At 38.6% G+C, this 18,142-nt stretch overlaps 1 protein-coding gene across 3 annotated transcripts in view; it reads right to left on the bottom strand.

Annotated features, from left to right (window-relative positions):
• The window catches only part of ASPG (asparaginase), a 62,259-nt gene that overhangs the window by 27,601 nt on the left and 16,516 nt on the right, over nucleotides 1–18,142 (bottom strand). For all 3 annotated transcript variants that reach the window (XM_013940817.2, XM_067295057.1, XM_013940816.2), the window contains exons 2-6: nucleotides 14,654–14,783; nucleotides 11,185–11,296; nucleotides 8,271–8,396; nucleotides 6,694–6,777; nucleotides 5,494–5,620 (exon numbers count right to left, since the gene is read on the bottom strand). In XM_013940817.2, the coding sequence (XP_013796271.2) occupies nucleotides 5,494–5,620; nucleotides 6,694–6,777; nucleotides 8,271–8,396; nucleotides 11,185–11,296; nucleotides 14,654–14,739 (535 nt within the window). In that variant the 5' untranslated portion in view covers nucleotides 14,740–14,783. The remainder of the gene's footprint in view (nucleotides 1–5,493; nucleotides 5,621–6,693; nucleotides 6,778–8,270; nucleotides 8,397–11,184; nucleotides 11,297–14,653; nucleotides 14,784–18,142) is intronic.

Below are 18,142 nucleotides of genomic sequence, written 5' to 3'. Positions count from 1 at the left end.
CAGCAATAAAATTGTATCAAAGATTTCTTTCCTTTATCCTCCATAAGATAGGAGTCTCTGCCAAGACTTCACGAATGCATACTACAAAGTTTGGCAACTACTAGCATCCCTAATAATCCCTGTAACAAACTTGAAGGATGAACTGAGGAAACCTATCTTGGCACGGATCACTGAGAAGATATTGCCAAAAGCAGAAGACTAAGGGGAGAGATCAGAGGATAGGTTCAGAAATGAGGCCTATACCAGGCCCATACCTGTACTCTGCGAGTACACTCTATCAAATAACATATCATCTTCAAGATATATGCAATGCATTCAGACATAGTACTGTGATGTCAATTCCTAACTCTACTAAGAAAGGACCACAGGTTGTCCTTGAGTTAACATTCTTTTGGTCGTGAATCCCATCAGTCTACGTAAGGCTCTCTGTACTGCAGATCACAAATGCAGTGATGAGAGCAGCATAATTTCTACAGGTGTCAGCTTTCCATTAGACAAAAAGTTTGAAAGGCAGAACAAAAGGCCAGTGTGATACAAGAGTCAAAGACAAACGAATATACATAAAAGTCCAAATTCATCTAAGAGTTTTTCAGAATTGTTCTAAGCAAGGCAGAGACTTATGCAGGGCAGAAAACACACCCTTTGCATCCTCCATCTCAAAGATTACATCCCCCCAAAATGTAGAATATTTACCTGATATAGCTAAGTTCAAGCATCTTTATTCTGCTGAACTAACCAGTTGTCCTACAGTCTCTGATCCTAAGGCATAGCAAACTTTTTGTTAAAGCAAAGAAAGTCTTAAGAATTCTTAACAGTCCTTAAGCAAGAAACTCATAGAAATAGGTGAAGTACAAAAAACTGTACATGTTGGTGTTCAGAACAGCTTTTTATCATATGGATAAGAGTGACTAATGAGGGATATTTATGTTTGGCACAACATAGAAAACAGTAACCTGTCCTGACTTGGATGGGCTGTGCTTGTAAAGAGTTTAACTGATACAATGTACTGCATTATGTAAATATGGATACAAAGCTGGGGAACAAGCATAAGCTAGGTTCAGGTCTTCCATGGAAAACAGAAAGCTCTTAAAGCAATGTACATAAAATAGAGAGGTAATGGTTATTTATATACTGTATTCAAAATGTCTTGGCATAGGAAAGATTGTGTTATTCAAGGACCCTTCATTTAAGATATTAAGACCTTTGGTTTATTTTTCCAAACGTAAAAATCACAGAAACAATCCTCTGCTACTCCCAATCTCCCCCTCTCTCCTAAACACTGGAGCTCTTAAAATTACAGCTCAGAAAACAAATTTGAAAGACAGGTATATACCTAAGGCACGAAGCAAACTCTTTAGGGTTCGAATCCTCTGAAGTGTGACTAGCTTTTATTCTCCACCTGAGCATCACTAGGGTAAAGAGATGGGAACAGAAGCTACTTTGCAGTCCCTGGGGAGGCAGTTGTAGTCTCTTGAGCATACTGGTCACCCAGCACTAAGAAAACGCACAGGTGCCTTCATATCCCAGGGCCCAACAGGTAGGCAGTAAGGAAACAACCTAAATATTTTTCACTAAAGAAAAAAAAAAAAAGGATAATTTCCTTATCTTATTCAGCATTATTCACACAGACATATGGTGATAGGGTTAGCGGGGCGGGGGAGAAATCAACCTGACTCAAAAAAAGAAGAAAAAAAGCAGCCCTAAACAGTCTATAAAGCAGCAAAAACTTTTGTTAACCGGTGCCTATGTCACAGCCCAGGTTTCAACTCATAATGAGAGTGCTGCAACGAAGAGCGACACCTCCCTTAGGAGTGGTGACTGAACTCCGAGTTATGAAATCAAACAGGAAATACAGCTTTTCATGATTGCGGAGCTCCAGACAAACAGCAACACTTTCTTCTCATCCTTTTCTGCAAGGCTACAGGCAAGTCGTACCATTATATAAGCTCCCCCAGCGTTCATTAGAATTCATGGCGACAGCCAAGGGGTGGGGAGCACAGACCAACCTATGGGTGGAAATTCCTACAGGAGGCAAACAAACATAGACCCCCTTTTTGGCAGTTTATCATAAAACAATTGACACACACCTTTTGAAATGAACATTTAAATTGAATGGTCTCATTGCAAGAATCAACATGCCTGCTTACGAGAGAAAAAAAAAAAAACAAAGTACCTCAGTGAACAGAGCTGGCATTTGTCTTAATATATAAATGACTTGGAGTTTTTACTATAAATAACTAGAACTGCCAACCAAGACACAGACTTGACCAGTGACTAATAGCTTCTCTCTAACAAGACTGTTGGGTAGATGAGCCTAAAAGGGCTTTCTAACCTGCCGCTGCAGTACCAAATCTGTGCACACAGTTACATGGACTCTTTCCATCCCCTGCAAAAGTTATGTTTCTAATCATTCAGTCCTGTACATGTGCACCACTCCCAGAAGTTACATGCGTGTGTGATGAAGAAAGCCCAGCCATGGTAACGCAGCAAGTTTCATATTTGCTTCATTAAGATGATAGAGAATGAAGGAGAGTAATCAGTTATGAAATATACTGAGACTCTTTACACAATTCAAGCGAAACAGACCTCCTCTGTCTCACTCCTTGTCAAAATATGAGAGAAATAAGGCAAGGTCTTTCATTTGATAAGCTTTAAGATTTAAAAAATATGTTGGTTATTCCTATATAATTTATTATTTCATATAGAATTTTCTGATTCTGCTGCAAAAGTATTTCCTATTAACACTGTGTTACTCACCTGAGGAGTTTACTAGGATTTTTCACCACTTCTTGCAAGAGTTTCTCATGCTGAATTCAAAGTCTTAAGAAAACTGACACCTTTGCTGGTCTAAAACTTGATAATGGGACTCTTAGGTGTTGCTAACACAGTTAAGGACCTGGCCAAGAACACAACTGGTTGATGGGATCGGAAATCTATTAGGAGCCTCATCTGAAGGAGGAATGGGGTGAAAAATGGAGATGAATAATGAAGAAGAGAGCTCCAGCTAGGAAAGGGAGGGGAAGAGGACTGAGCTTCTCTCCTCTCTCTGGCTCTGAAGCAGATCACTGCTTTTATACAGCACATCTAACTTCGAACAGCATTTCCTCTTCTCATTCTTACATACCAGCCTGCGATCCTGAGCTCTTATCCCATTACACTGCCCACTCCTGCCATTCTATCACCTCTTCACCGTCAGCTTCTCTGCAACTTTCATTCCCAGCTGTGTTAGAACTGGGGAGCCCGAGGAAGAGTTTCTGCACGTGGCCTACTCAAATCTGGCGTTGTCAGACTGCCCGAGATAATGCTGAAGCAGCAAGAGTCAGCCCCATCTGCAGGATGGTTAAGACATACTATATAAAGTCATTTGAAAAAAAGTTAAAGATGCTAGATTTGTTCAGATTGTTTTTAAAAGCCTCAGGTGATTCCTTGTCTCCCTGAAAGCTTCATACGAGGATTGTAAGAGCAGACACAAGGAAGACAGCTATGTTTCAAACAATTATTTTGGACAAAATAAAGCAGCACTAGTAGATTGCCCATTCTATAAACTATGTTTTTTCAAAATGAAACAATCCTTCAATACTGACACTGTCATCTTGGATAAATGATGCTACCCTAACAGGGTAATCAACTGAAACAAATAAGAATAGAACCCATCACACCATCAGTTTTTAAATCAGAAATCCTCACTGATCTCATTGGGGCAGTCTATTGAAAAGATAATGGGACACAATATCAGCCAAGGGAAGTACTTAATAACTTTCTCATTTTTCTACTATATACAAGGAATCATAAAACAGACCATTCAAATGCAAGAGAGAAATAGCATGCAATTTGCAGCTTCATTTCATTATTGATCAGTCAGAAAACTGTATGTATTTATACCCTAGTTCGTACAGTTCATAAAAACCCAAGAAAGAAGACTTTCCCCAGTTTATTGCAACAGTCAAGTCATAGTGGCAGACTCTCTAGCTGAGACATGTCTTATTGACCACTATGGTATTTTACAAGCTTCCTCAGTTTGTATGACTCCTATGAACATACCATTTTGATCCTGGAACTTTGCTAAGTGACTCCCACTATTAGGTAAATGTGCTAAGTTTAATTTTCAAAATTGCAGGATGTCTCTGTAGTAGTAGATGTCACTCAGAATAGCATGCTGCATGGCATAGGGCTAGAGTTCCTACTGCCACTAGCAGAATAATTTGGGAACCCCTTGCTATAGTCCTCCCTCCCCCCTCACTGAGTTGTACAGATGCTACAGTAATAGGCACAAACATTAATGTATTTTTTCCTTACCCCTTAACAGGTGAGGAATATTTAGATTAAAATCTTTTGTTTGGGGAAACAAAGGACCAAGAGGTTAAGTAACTTCTTGAAGAGACAGCAGTCAACCTGAGATCTTCTAAATCTTTTGTGGGTATTTTTACTCTTCACCGTTTAATGAGAAATAAGTGAAGTGAGCATTCTCTAGGCACTAGGGCACTAGGCTGAAATTTAATTTGTTTTCACTTGTGAGAATCTAAACTCAGATGCAAAAGAGGAACAGACCCCTTATTTCTCCATCTGCAATCCTCCACCAGAAATGTAGGAACATCAGATAAGTGTTACTTAGGAGGTCTAGACCTATATTTTTAGGTAATATTGGAGTTTGTCATCTAGGCCTAGTCCTTTCAAATATACTTAGGCTATCCAAGAGCAGCTTGCATAACTCATTGTATTTTTGAAAACTGTCCTTTAGTAGGTTTTGACAACTCCTCATTTGGCCAGATTCCAAATGTGTCTCTCTTCTCCCCTCTCCAAAGAAAGGGTGTCATTTATCCAAGCACAGACATCAATGGGTTAATGACTTTGTAATCAGATACTGTAATCTTCATGCAGTTTTTAAAAAGGTTTTCCCTCTCCTTAAAGAACAGAATCACAGAAATTGTAGGGAGTCTGAATAAGTCAGGGGGAAAAAAAAAAAAAAACACAGAAGATGTCCTAGGTCTGCTATTTTCAGTGTGTTCCCAATTCAGACAGGTCCTAAATATCCAGTACAACCTCTTACAAAATGACATGCATCCAACATCGGCTTGTTGAAGCTGCATGTACTCTGCCATGAGTCTTTTGCTTGATTTCGGAGCCCAGCATGGTCATTAATTGGATTAAATTCATTGTTCTTTCAGTCCTACCCACTCCCTCCTTTTTATCCTCAGAGCAAGCATTTTCATGACACAGGGGCAACATTCCCTCTGGTAAGTCTGAATGTTTAGTCAAAGGCAGCCTGGCTCATATCTATCCCCAGTAGATAAATGCAGTTGAATCACAAATTCTTAAAGTCTTATTAATATTTAAACAGTTTCAGAGCACAAGAAGTGGAGGCAAGATAGAGGGCTTTAAATATATATCAATGTTTAAAAACAGCCTTTCAACTATATAAGCACGGACTCTATTCATCTAGAGTTCTATTGCATGTGGCACAAATTACAAGGCTTAAGAGATGATGTTGCTTACTTTTAATATCAACCTCAGCATTTGCAAGTGGAGGCAGGTTAGGTGAGGAAAAGGCATTGAAACTCTCAGCATCCACCTTAGTCACCCTATTTCCCCTGTACAGTTTATTATAAAAATACAGGCACACCTGCAAGACAAGTAAAGAAACAGCTCTATGAATAAGACAGTAATTAAAAGATTCAGTAGATAAATACTGCAGTCTGTCCTTTATAAAGTGTTTTCTAAATCTTTAAAGCAACTCAGAGGCTAGTAGATGTTTACAACTCTTACCCTTTCAAAAAAGAATTGGCACATCTGTCACATTGGTTTAAGAATTTAAGAACAAAACAAGTTAAGAGCTAACTAGTTTCGTAATTCTCTCATGAGGCATAGTCTAGGAGACAGCAAGTTTGCTTAAGTCCACTTCAGGGACAGGGGAAAGGAGCAGCATGGACTTATTAAAAAGTTTATCTATTATATCTAAATTCAGAGTGCAAAACCTTAAAAAAGGCCCAGTGAAAAAGGATGATAATTTTTAAAATAGTCAAACAACATTTAAAACTAGGCCCCTTTTCAAATCCCTTAAAAGTGTCTCAAGTGAAATTTGAAGGAAAAAAGATATTTCAAAGTTGTTGTTAGTTCTGAAGATCTTGGCCAGTCAGCTATTGCTGTTATCCTACAAGGAACTGGCTGTGTGAGCACGGGCCGAATTGGAATTAGGTGTAATCTGATTAGTTTTCTCTCAGGCTTTGGGCCTGTGCAGTGCCACCATCTTTTAAAGGCAGGGTGCTGAGAGCATGCAGATGCTTTCTTGTCTATTATGTGTGTCATCCTCAGCACTTCAGTCTTCAGGAACCAGAACCAGAAGATGCTGCTATCAGTTCTAGAGCAACTTTAGAACTTCAAAGTAACTTCCACTTCAAAAACTGACTTAAAAGTGTTTAAGATCCCACATGTTTGCAAAGGAATTTCAAGTCTGCTGCAACCTGCATTTCAGACTTGATAGTCTTTATAGATTGTATGTAGGAAAAATGGTATATGAATTCTGAAAATAAAGGCATGTGCTTTGTCATGCAAGGGTCCGTTACCTCAGTGGAATCCATTTTTTCCCTTTTTAAGTGCAATTCTTTACTACTTATCAGACATTTTGAGTATCTAAGTATGTGTTCTAGCTAGAGGAAGAAAAGCAGCTTCTGAGACAGTTTTCACAGGCAAACAGACCTCAGGAATCACGAACTGCCCAGCAAAGAGCAGCGCCCCCAGTAGGTTGGCTCGGCCGTCATTCCTCAACTCGTATAGGGGCACCTAAAGAACAGAGATTGAAATTAAATACTGTCCATTACATAAAGCCTACACAGCAGAAAAGAGTCCAACTTATGCAATACAAATACATGAATAATTTATGTAACAATGATTTATGACAAATAAAGTTTACTTCTTCATCCAAACTATTTTAGACTGAAGCAGATGGTAGGGTTTCCTTCTGTGCTTAACAGACTTTTATAATTGAGTACTTAATAATATAGAGATGAGAATGACTGAGCAGTTGTTTTTAGAAGTAGAGACTGATTCAGGAAAAATAGCAAGAATAGAAAGCAGGCACACTCAGTTTAAGTGTTTGCGCATGGGAGAAGTGATTGTACAGAGAAAAAGCAACAGCCTCGGTTCATACGAACTCTCACGACGGGCTTCAGAATGGCTCTCTTGCACCATCTTTCCTCACAGAATACAAAAACTGAACCAGCAGGTTACTACTGACAGTAAAGGACAAGATTAAAAACAGAAATTCAGTCTGCTGAGTGAAGCAGTGATGACTTCTATGCCTTTTTAGATTGCCTTTTTATTAATGGAGAGACAGAGCTCCTTTCAACAATGAAAAAAAATCACATGCTCTGTTGCTGGATCATGTGTCAGGCAGATCTCCAAAAAATAAAGCAAAAAAGAAAGTAGAATCTTGAATATGACGTTCTGCGACCAGACTGCCCCATGTCAAGACAGTAAGTGGGAGTCTACTTCTTCCTAGACTTTTGTATTTTGACTTCAAATAGACCACATGTGAAAGGGAAGTTATGAAAAGGGGGGGAAGGGAAATGTTACAGTGCTATGTTTCATCTCTCTTTTGTCATTAGAGCTGTATTTTATGCTCAAGGAAGCTATTCTAGTAAGACAACCCCTCCCCCTCAGACAATATGCAAAGGTCTGATCTCTAGCTAAAGGAAAGAAATTAAAAAATCTAGTCTTTAAAGTGAAAGAAACAGACCATGTTAGATGCTTCGTGGAACAGAAATGATCAAAAATGCATATAATGCTTAGAGAGTATAAAAAATGGGGAAGAATGCAACAAAGATAGGAGATACCAAAGAACAATGAATAACATAAGACAGGGTAACAACTGCTGAAGTAATACGACTGCATGCTTCAGGGCTTTAAAAGAAAAAAAAGACAGCTAACAACCAGCAGCCACCTGAGGCTGGAAAGATGCTTCTCATATAAACAGATTATTACACAATGGCCAATGACAGGCTCTTACATCTTCCTCTGAAGCATCTGGCCCCAGCCATAATGAACTACTGGTCGGATTTGGTACAGATTTATAAAGTCACTAATGATAAAATTATGGGGCAGATCCTCAGCTGGTGAGTCCTTCAATTGTCACTAATTTTTATCAGCACAGTGACCGTTCACCCTGGTCACACTGCATTACTAATGTACACAGTGATCAGCAGGATACTACATAGTTCTGCATATAAGAACAGAAAATGAGGCTTCTGACTTTAACTTCAAATTAAGTCCATTACCTGAGATCCTGTCATAACAACAGTTTTGCCCAAGTTCTCAAACATGAAGGATAAGGCTGAGGCTGTATAGGCCATTGTATCCGTACCATGAAGAATCACAAAGCCATCATACTTCTCATAGTGTTCCTGGAGTTGGAGAGACATTTTTCATATTATTAAATCAACACATTGGCATCAGTAAGTGAGGTGCAAACTGCATTATTTTCACTGATACAAGCAGCAGTGTAACACTTTAAGGAAGTACTACAAGCATAATTCCTCTTAGAGTCATCCACACTTTCAGTTTAAATATAATCAAGGGTTAATCGGACAATAAGCACTAGAGCTAGTAATTCTAATTATGGAACAGTCAAAGAGATTCTTCTATGTATACATATTAATGCAGCATTTTTAAACCAGAACACTGCTAATTAAGAAAAGCTTAGCAATGGCTTTAAACAGGAATGTTAACATATGCAAATTAGTCGTATAGTCTGATTTCTTGTTACTGCTTTTACTTTAGGGATTACACCATTTACAGGAACATATTAGGCAAACCAAGGCTATCATAACATACAGAAATAACAGTCCATTTGATCCAGTTGGCAATTTAATCCAGGCAGGCAAATTGCCAGTGTAAGAGTGCCCTCTTCTGTTCAGAAGTCAACCTGTCTGTAGTAGTATGTGAATTCTGCCATAGAGAGGACTGATTATTCACAGTTAAGGTACATGCACTTGCTGCTGTTTTTTGAATAGTCCCTTAGACCATCAGGTGTGTACAAATGGAAAAAGGAATTTTATAATAAGATCAATCCACGGATAACTTTTAATGCAAAGTCATGAATGGCACCGTTCATCCTGTTGGAATAAAGTTATCTGCTGGCTTTTAGAGGAAAAAGGATTTGGTTCCTCTATTTTAAGTGATGCACATAGTAAACATTGTAGTAAGAGACAATGATGGCTTTTATTACTACTTTTCATTTGCTAACGTGGAAAGGATTACACAGAAGTCTAAACAAATATGCAAAGTGCCAGAAGGAAAAAAAGGTTCTTTCCATGGAATCAAGCCAGATTTTTATTTAATTATATTTCTTATGCTACAGTAGGCACATTCCCTTGGCATCTCCTGATAATAAGGTCACCTCCAAACCTACCTTCAGATTTCTACTTGTCCTTTTTCTATTTCTTCACTGATGATACTCGCCCCTACATGTTGCTGCCTACTGAAAGTTTCGGGGATTTTAGTTTATTTCTAGCAGGTTAGTCAGCACAACAACAGTCAGTGTTGCAAGATCTTTCTGTAGGCCAAACTACAGTATGCTGTAGTTATTCACCAATGCAGTAACACAGTAAGCAAGTTTCAAGGGCAGCCATCTGAGAAATAGCCACTTGCCCTCTCCAAGTTAATCAGTATGCTTCATGAATATTTTTAGCCTTACGAACTTTATTCAATGAGATAGAACACAGCTTGGCTTAAGCTTCATAACATAGAAGATCAGGCTGGGAATTAGGGAGAAATCCCACACAAGCATCTCTGAATGTTTCAGTCTGAAAAATCTTCAGCACATTACTGCTTTGCCAAGTAAGAGTCTAAAATGAACACAAAGTGACAGTGCCTATATATGTCAGAATGCTGATGGGTTTTTTTTTTCCCTTCTCAGCACTTTTCACTTGAATTACATACACTGGATATCTATTTGTACATACAGAGAAGTTGGATTCTGTGTATGACAAAGAAGCATTTTCTGAGATCAGAAGTTGTAAGAAAACTAATGTGCAATTAAGAAAATCAGGTAAGACCTCTCCTGTTCAGCACGGCATTGTCTTCCTCCTGTTACTTTACTCTCAGCCCTGGCCTGCTCCCAGCTGTACCCTGCTGAATCCTAGAGGCTCGCCACCAACACGCCAGCTTCGTCTCTTCTTCGGCCCTTGTAAGACGCATTCTACAGGAGCATCGTCCCTCATTTGGTGGTTTCAGGATTAGAGGACTTAAAGGTGTAAGACTATTACATGATCTTCAGCAGTATTCTCAACATTATTACACTGTTGGTGTACATTGGTACCCTTGGGGGAAGGAGGAAATTCACACTATAAAGCCCATCATCATAGAGCAAGCAGGAGTGGAAGAGCAGTATCTTACTAGGTCCACGGTTATTTACTACTTAAGAGCTGCGTATGAATTCCTGGTGTGAAGTATTTTAAATGTTTCATACTTCTGCTTCCTTAAAAGCACACAGGTAAGTTTAGATGTGGGGACAGGAACAGAGAAGCGATGACTTTTCATCTAGGGAAGGATTTAATGAGTTTGTCTACACATACAGAAATATCTAGGTCTTTAAACATTTCCCAGTATGGGGAACCTAACCACAATAGCATTTTTTCTACCAGCTGCAGAGCCAAAGCTAGTCGTCACTCTGTGTCCAAAGTAAGAGAGGCATAAAGATATGAAATTATTTTCAATATTAATAGTCAACTATTAAGCTATTTGCACAGTCAAATGCTGTGCAACTAAGCAACCTCCAATTAAGTCACCTACACCTAAGGATTTTATTCAACATTTCTGGACAGTTAATTTAACTAAACACTTTAGAACAATTCTATCTACATATTACACACCTTATTGCAATCATATTTGTGATTTTTAAATTTATTTTCTTTTATAAAATTATGACATGGCTTATCAGTGGAAGAACTATATAACTTTAATAAGTTTGCAACATTTCAGAAGGAAAAATTTTTCCTCCAATCTTACATGCATAATACTTATCACTTTGCAGATAACTAAACCGGGTGTAACATCCTGCTTAACATTTATATTTTTAACAAATAAATACATAAGCATAGCACTACTGGATTGTATTATCTTGCTAAATATATTGGATATACTGCTGTTTCGTGTAAGCAGCGAATGAAATCTCATCCCACACCATTGTACCTCAAGTTTCCTTGCAATTTTGGCCCAGTCCTCTGGAGTCATGTTGGAAGAATCAAGTAATGGCGAGAGCTCCAGGATTGTGTAGACAATTCTTTTGTTTTGCTTAGAGGAGCTATGAAGAAAGAGAATTGAAAAAAGTTTCATTCTTAGAGCTAACACTAGCTCATCACTTCTGATTATTTCACTAAATCAGTAGTTTTTACCCTTCTCCCCACTACCATCACCAAGTCTATGGTGCAAAACTGCTGTCAAATTTGGAACATTAAGTTCCAAGTTTAGAAACTCATGGTCTGATGTGGTTTAAAGCACAAATCGCTAAAGTTAACAGACTTAGAATTTGGGATGGGAGGGAGGAGTTGTCAAAAACAAAGGCGGAAAAGTAGAAACCAGACTTACTTTACTAAATCCTAACATTTGGAACTGAATTCTAACAAAAGCTGATACTAAGTGTTAAGGTTTAAAAAAACGCTTCACAAATTATTGAGAGGAGTCTGTGAAACTCCCAGTGCATACAGGGGTCAACAGAAGAGTTGCAACAACTTTTTAATGCTTTGATAAATATACATTCCCTGACAGGCAGAGTATCTTCTCTTAAGAGTCTTATGACTGGCCTTCATTTCTGTGGCCTTTACAAGATCCACTCTCCTCAGTTTCTCTGACCTCAGATTTCAGAAGAGGCTCTCTTGGTTAGTCAAGACCTTCAAGAAAAGAAGGAAACTGTTGCCTAGAGACCCAGTAAAAACCTTATTGCCTTTGCTCGTAACAGGCTAACTTTGTAAAGCCCCAGTGCTAGCCTGCTAGGCCTGTTGCCACCGTGTTATGAGAGCTTGCTGTATGAATTGAAACTTGGTACTGGCTGTCTCTGGTTATGCCGTGCAGTTTAAGTGTGTGATAACAGCAAGGATCATAAAATAGGTCAGCATAGGTTGAAAACAGAGGCCCCAGGACTATAAACAACTCACTCACAATCAACTACTGGCCACTGAAGAAATGCAGCCTTGAGAGCTGGGAGAAGACTGCCTTAGGTACAATAAAGACAAGACAAAGCAACTCATTTTAAGAAAAAGAGGCCAGTCGAGCGATAGGATGGGCCTGCAATGAGCCAGGAAATACCTCATGGGCCCAGGAAGGTAACACTTTCAAACACCATGCAGTATGTAGTCCAGCAGATGGAGACCAAAGCCTAAGCATGTCTGGACACAAACTTAAAGGAAGTTTTCAGAGTAGAAGCGAGGGAGAGTTTGCTGAAGTAAGTTTAAGGCTAAGACTGATGTCTCTAAGTCTAAGTTACATACATAAAAAAGTGAATTACAAGGTTAAAGTGACAAGAAACAAAAACATTTTTAAAACACTGGAAAACAGAGATTTACTTAACAGTTGGAATGTGTTCCTATATAGCAATGCAATGGCCAACAAGCAGCTAACAAACCAGAAATATTGGGCCAGCAAGAGCCAGCTCTGCCCTTGCTACTTTCTCTTCCAAGCAAAGACATCCAGGAGCATGTTTAATAGGGTGATCTTCAGTGCATTCACAGTGCTTCCCCCTGCTTGGGGATCATGGAAAGTTAGCTGCCAGCTGCAACAGTCTATATGAATAACTGTGATAGATAACTTCAGCATTTACACTGGAAAACAGTCAAAGGCTATAGAAAAGATCTGGACACTGCACGCTGTATGAATGTGCAAAAGAAAGTTCCTGAAATAAGGTGTTTAGAGCACAGAGAAGAAAGCTGATTACCTTCCCTCAGCATTTGTAACAGCGTATTTTCCTACTTGCTATTTTTGTATACATACATAGCAATATAAAATATGCAAAAGTAAGAGTCAATTATCAACTCATCAACTAATAAAATCTGCAGATCCACTCCTCCTACGAGGCCTTACAGCAGAGAGAGCGTGGGTAAAGCTTTCATTCATAACTAACTGACATACTGTAGCTAAGAGGTTAGGTTTCATGTAAAAAAAATGCCTTGTTGGATAGCATATTCATGCACACTGACTAAGAGCAGCTTTGGAAGTCAGTTGAAAAACTGTGAAAAGAAAGCCCCCCTGCGGAAGTGCTGCTTAAATAAAATTATGAAATTCTAAATCCCCAGACCAGCCTAGTCCACCACTTTTGATGCATCTCCTCCAAAACAGATCATAAGTTTATATCTTTTTTCATTACACCAGCATTATTACACAGATATACAAAGTTCACAAAAGACTCCTATTTTCTCCCCTCAGAAACATACAATATTTCTCAACTGCCTAGTTAAAATATCACTCAACTAGTACGAAAGAGAAAGTGGCAAGTTGCCATGACTAACCTCCCTAAATGGCACTTAGTTGTGCCAGAAAAACAAGATGATTTTTTTAAACTTCAATAAGCTCTTGATCTGAATGATTTTTTTTTAGTTTTTTTTATTCTTTATAGAAAACATACTAGGAGATGTATATTCAGGCCCCAAATGGTTTTACTAGCACAGTTTTGTTATATTTGAAATTCTCTAAAGCATTTAAGTTATTCAGATATAAGTACAGTATTGTAACAAATCTCCATTTTTCTTAGTATAACCATCATATTTAACAAAGATTTTATGTTCACATCAATACTACTCCACCAGGAGTCCATTTCTTTTTCCCTTACCCCTTCTCCTGCCACCTCCCTTTTAAGGGCTTACTTTTAAAAGCTTAACAGAGACCTGAATGCAAAATAAAAAGAAATTAATAAACCTTACGTTTTGTTTGTATGTCCTAATTTTTCTCCTTTAAGATTACGGAATATCCATTTTTACTCTTATAGCAAAACAGCTATAGTCCCATTTATTTTTGAACGACTGTGTAAAATCATCCTTTGTGCAATATTAACATGTTTACAGGGGTACAGTCATTCATCACAGCTGGGGAATATCTCAAATTAGCATACTGCCCTCTAAATAAAACCTATAAGCTTATTAATCATTGCCCAACAGTTAAGAAGCAATGCAGATTAATTATAAGCCCATCACTCATTATCATAATGTTGCATAAATTTGGGAAAGACAATCAGCTTTTACAGTTTTCTAAAAACAGAAGGCCTGCAGAATTAAAGCATGGGGCCTATTCATGGATGCATTAATTAGCTGCTACTTTTCCAGACATATGCTGGAGATAATTTACACAGTGCTGTATATAAAGTTTTCTTAGTTTCTATGGAATATTTGTATGTCTGCACAGCAGCAAGTTAACATTCAGAAACAGAAAAAATGCAGAACTAAGCTGCCTAGAATGCTTACTTGTTGTCTAATTTAAAAGTTATTTTTCAAGCAGCTATATAACACTTGATTAGAAATAGCGCCAGACATGTAGTTTTTTTCCTTTTAAGCCCTTTTAAGTATTTTTGCTAATCTCATACTGGGATCTTCACATTAATGGTTGGAGATTTAATTCTCTGAAAATTAACAGGACACTTCCCAACCCTCCCTCTCCCCAAGGAAAATGTACTTACGGGAGCACCAATGTCTTATCTGGATATTCATGCGAGTCGTACAGCTTTTCTTCCCGGGCGTACGCTTCGTCATGCAGCTGTGGCATGTTTTTCAAGCTGCTTACTAACTTATTGGCCTCAGGAGTAAGTCCTTAAAACAAGGAGAAAATGAAATAAATAAAGGAGCAGGTTGGGAAAAAAGAGAGACACACAGTAAGGAGAGAAGAAGTGAAGTTACACAAATATTTGCTCATCCTTCCAAATTAAATTTAAACAGTCTATCAGCAATATGAGAATGTGAAAACAGGATATAACCAACAAATCTCTGTGCAGTTACTCCTTTCTTGACTTGAAATAAAAGAAAATCCTTTATTTAGGAGAAATGACATCACAAATTTCCTTCACATCAAAAATTTGTGTTTACTTTTAATTGTTACTTGTATGCAAATATTGATCAGCAGTAGGGGCAGGAGGTCAAATTTTGCAGCTGTAGCACAAAGCTGTCCTTCTCTTTTCCATTTCCATAGCTACTCTCCACCTAGTGGCATAAAACCGAGATACATTGCTTCATACATTCATAAAGTTATGTGAAATTTTTACCTAAGCTTCTTAGCCTAGAGCAGTATTGGCAGAAACAGCAAAGTATTAGCCCAAATGTATTGGAAAGCTGCAGGTAGTGCCTCACTGTCAAGAGCAATAGCAATTACAAAGAGATTAAAAAAAGAAAGGGAAAACTAAAACAAACCCCATAGTAGGTAGCAAGCATTAACAAACATAGACAGAGATCTATACAAAGATAGAGAAATCTCAACTTCTCAGAAGAGTGTCTTAAGTTTTAAGTGCTCTGACCACTAGCTCTGGAATAGGTACTTCCCACCAGCGTGTTTAGGACTGGACATCTCAACTGACAACAGCCCAAGAAGGCACCTAAGCTAGTGAAGAGAAAAAGGCAAGAGTATGGGCACATCTTAAGCTCTGTTCACCCTCTCCCTGCCCCACTGTCTTCTTACTCTTCGTTGTAGTGGCCCTAAGGATGGCTGGGGCTTAAACTAGCCTAAGGAGGTCCATTTAGGGCTTGCTGAATCTGCAGATCACATTGCAGGTGTTCTGGTTGCAACCAGGTATTTTAAGGGGAACCCAGATGGCAACCCTATGAGACAGAAAGGCACCTAAATTTTTGATGTCACCATACTCAGTATCAGAGAACTGAGTTCCTCTGTGAATCCAACTTTCAGCTGCTCTGATATTCGTTGGATAAATAAGATCTGTATGTTATAGCTACTGTGATTAGCCAAGAAGAGGGAGGTTCGTTCACAGTCTAAACTTACTGAAATGGAATTTGGCTAATCTCAAGCTTTAGTAATTCCTGTGTCTCTAAGTGACAATAGAACATTAGGAGTTTTCAGATCAGCAATACTCCAATTATAATATTATATTACATTACAGTGTTCCAGCTATTTTTTTATTTGCAAATAGTTAGTTTTTTCCTCTGCTGAGCGAAGAACTCAGCTACCGATATCCTGATGCAGGCAAGACAGCAACAGTTCTAATGTCCAGAGTCAAAAGTCTCTCTGTTTTTCTTACGTCTGACTATTTGAGACATCTTTCATTCAAGTAACTTCCATCAAAGGAACTTTTTTCTGAACTTCAAGACTCTGCTGGCATTACTGTTCAGTTAAGTTTAATGTCAGTGAACATATTTTATACAAGCTGTTCAGATGGCAAACAAGTTCTCAAACCTCATTGTTCAACTTCTGCTATTTCCAGTTATTTATCATTTTGAGGCTAGGTTTGTCTTCTGCTTCCTAATTCTTCTGTTTGCTTAAACATGATTCGGACGCAAGTTAAGCAGCTAAAATTGTTTTTGTTTCACCATCAAACTGTAAAGTTTTTTTTATTTAAAATACACCAAAGTACAGAGAAACAGTGATGGTATTAGTTAATGTGCCTCCATGCACACTTTGCTTGGGGTCTGTTTACTTTCCAAGTAGATGGAAAGTCCTTAAGAACTGCGTACTCTCTCTCCTGGCTTGCCTTAAATGAAGCAGCAGGCTTTTTCATAGCCAACTTTCTCACTGGACAGCACCAGCATTTGAGTGGCTTTGTTTGGATTCCTGCCAGAATATTTCATTTTACAAAATATACTTAACATGCCCTCAAGCTTTGAATGTTTTATTCATTCAGTTATTATCCCCGCTTTTCCTGTTAAGGATGTTCCTAGCTTAGTCACAAATGAGCACTTTTGCTGTGCTTAGCCACAGAATCATTCCAGCTCTGAAGCACAGCCCACGGTTTCAAGTGTTTTCTGATTATTTTTTGTTTGTCCAATGCTGATCTTGATCTGAATATTGACAAAGAATTAGACTGCTTATTTATATTTTTGTATTTGCTCTAAGAACCAGATAACTGATGTACATTAATATTCTTAAATCCTTTCTAAATGGCAGTTTCTCATCTCTTCTCTTAATCACAAATTTGGCAGGATTTTTCTGTAATTGCTAGTACTGAGCTTAAAACTTTTTTTGTAAGACATTCTACAGATGTATCCAAGATGACCAACTTATGACCTAAACAGTCCCCTAAACGCACCCATGTTTAGCAGTGATTTCTGCTTTATGGCTTCAATAAGCAAAAATGGGAGAACTCAAGTGCAACTGTCTTAAGAACAGTTCTACTTTACTATGCGTGGAAAATATCTTTTGTGAGCCAAACTTGTTAACGGTGTAGTTGAAGCAACTTCACCCCTGCTGGGAAGAGGCAGGCTGTGCTACTTGCCAGAATGCCTCTCATCAACTTCCGTCCTTTCCCTTCTTTGCTGGCCCCTCCTTGCATCACAAAGTGGATGGACAAAGGCAGAACAGCAAAGAAAACAACTGTGGCCGAGAACAAGCACAGCTCTGTCTCATCTGCACAGTGAGGACCCCGATTTTCACTCCAGCGCTGTAGACAATACAGCTATAACTATGTACCAATGGAGATACCCTCTAACCTGTGCTGGAGCAGAGAATGGGGAGCTGAAAAAGTCTGATGCAACTGTGTCAGTGGGGCTCAATACCCAAGAAACCCCAAGAGCTGGGGAGATGGAGCATACTGAACTTCAGCATACTGAAGCCATCACCCGCAGTCCTAACAAACTCTCTATACTGAGGAAAGCAAAGGACTTTGCTAGAACAGTTTTCCTGTAGGAATATCATTACAAACAGGGCATACACCTAGGGTGCCAGCACCCAAAAGTAACAACTACATTCTGTTAAGTCAGAGAAGCAGGACACAAAGTGTTTTCCAAAGTATTCATTTTTGCAACAGCAGTATTTTGAGATTTCTGAGGTGATGTGTGTAGGTTTCAAGCAGAAAAAGGTTGTACACTGCCCATTTTTACTACATCAGCCAGTTATTTGCCAGTCTGTATCAGTCTCGCATACACCTGTAGGGTGCAGTTCTGCACATCAACATATTCCTTGCAGAAGACATTAGGCCTACCATGACTGTCACAATTTAAGAATGAAACTG

This window comes from Apteryx mantelli, chromosome 4 (assembly GCF_036417845.1).
Source record: "Apteryx mantelli isolate bAptMan1 chromosome 4, bAptMan1.hap1, whole genome shotgun sequence".
NCBI lineage: Eukaryota > Metazoa > Chordata > Aves > Apterygiformes > Apterygidae > Apteryx > Apteryx mantelli.
The sequence above is the reverse complement of the archived record's forward strand: the minus strand, read 5'-3'. Positions and strand labels throughout refer to the sequence as shown.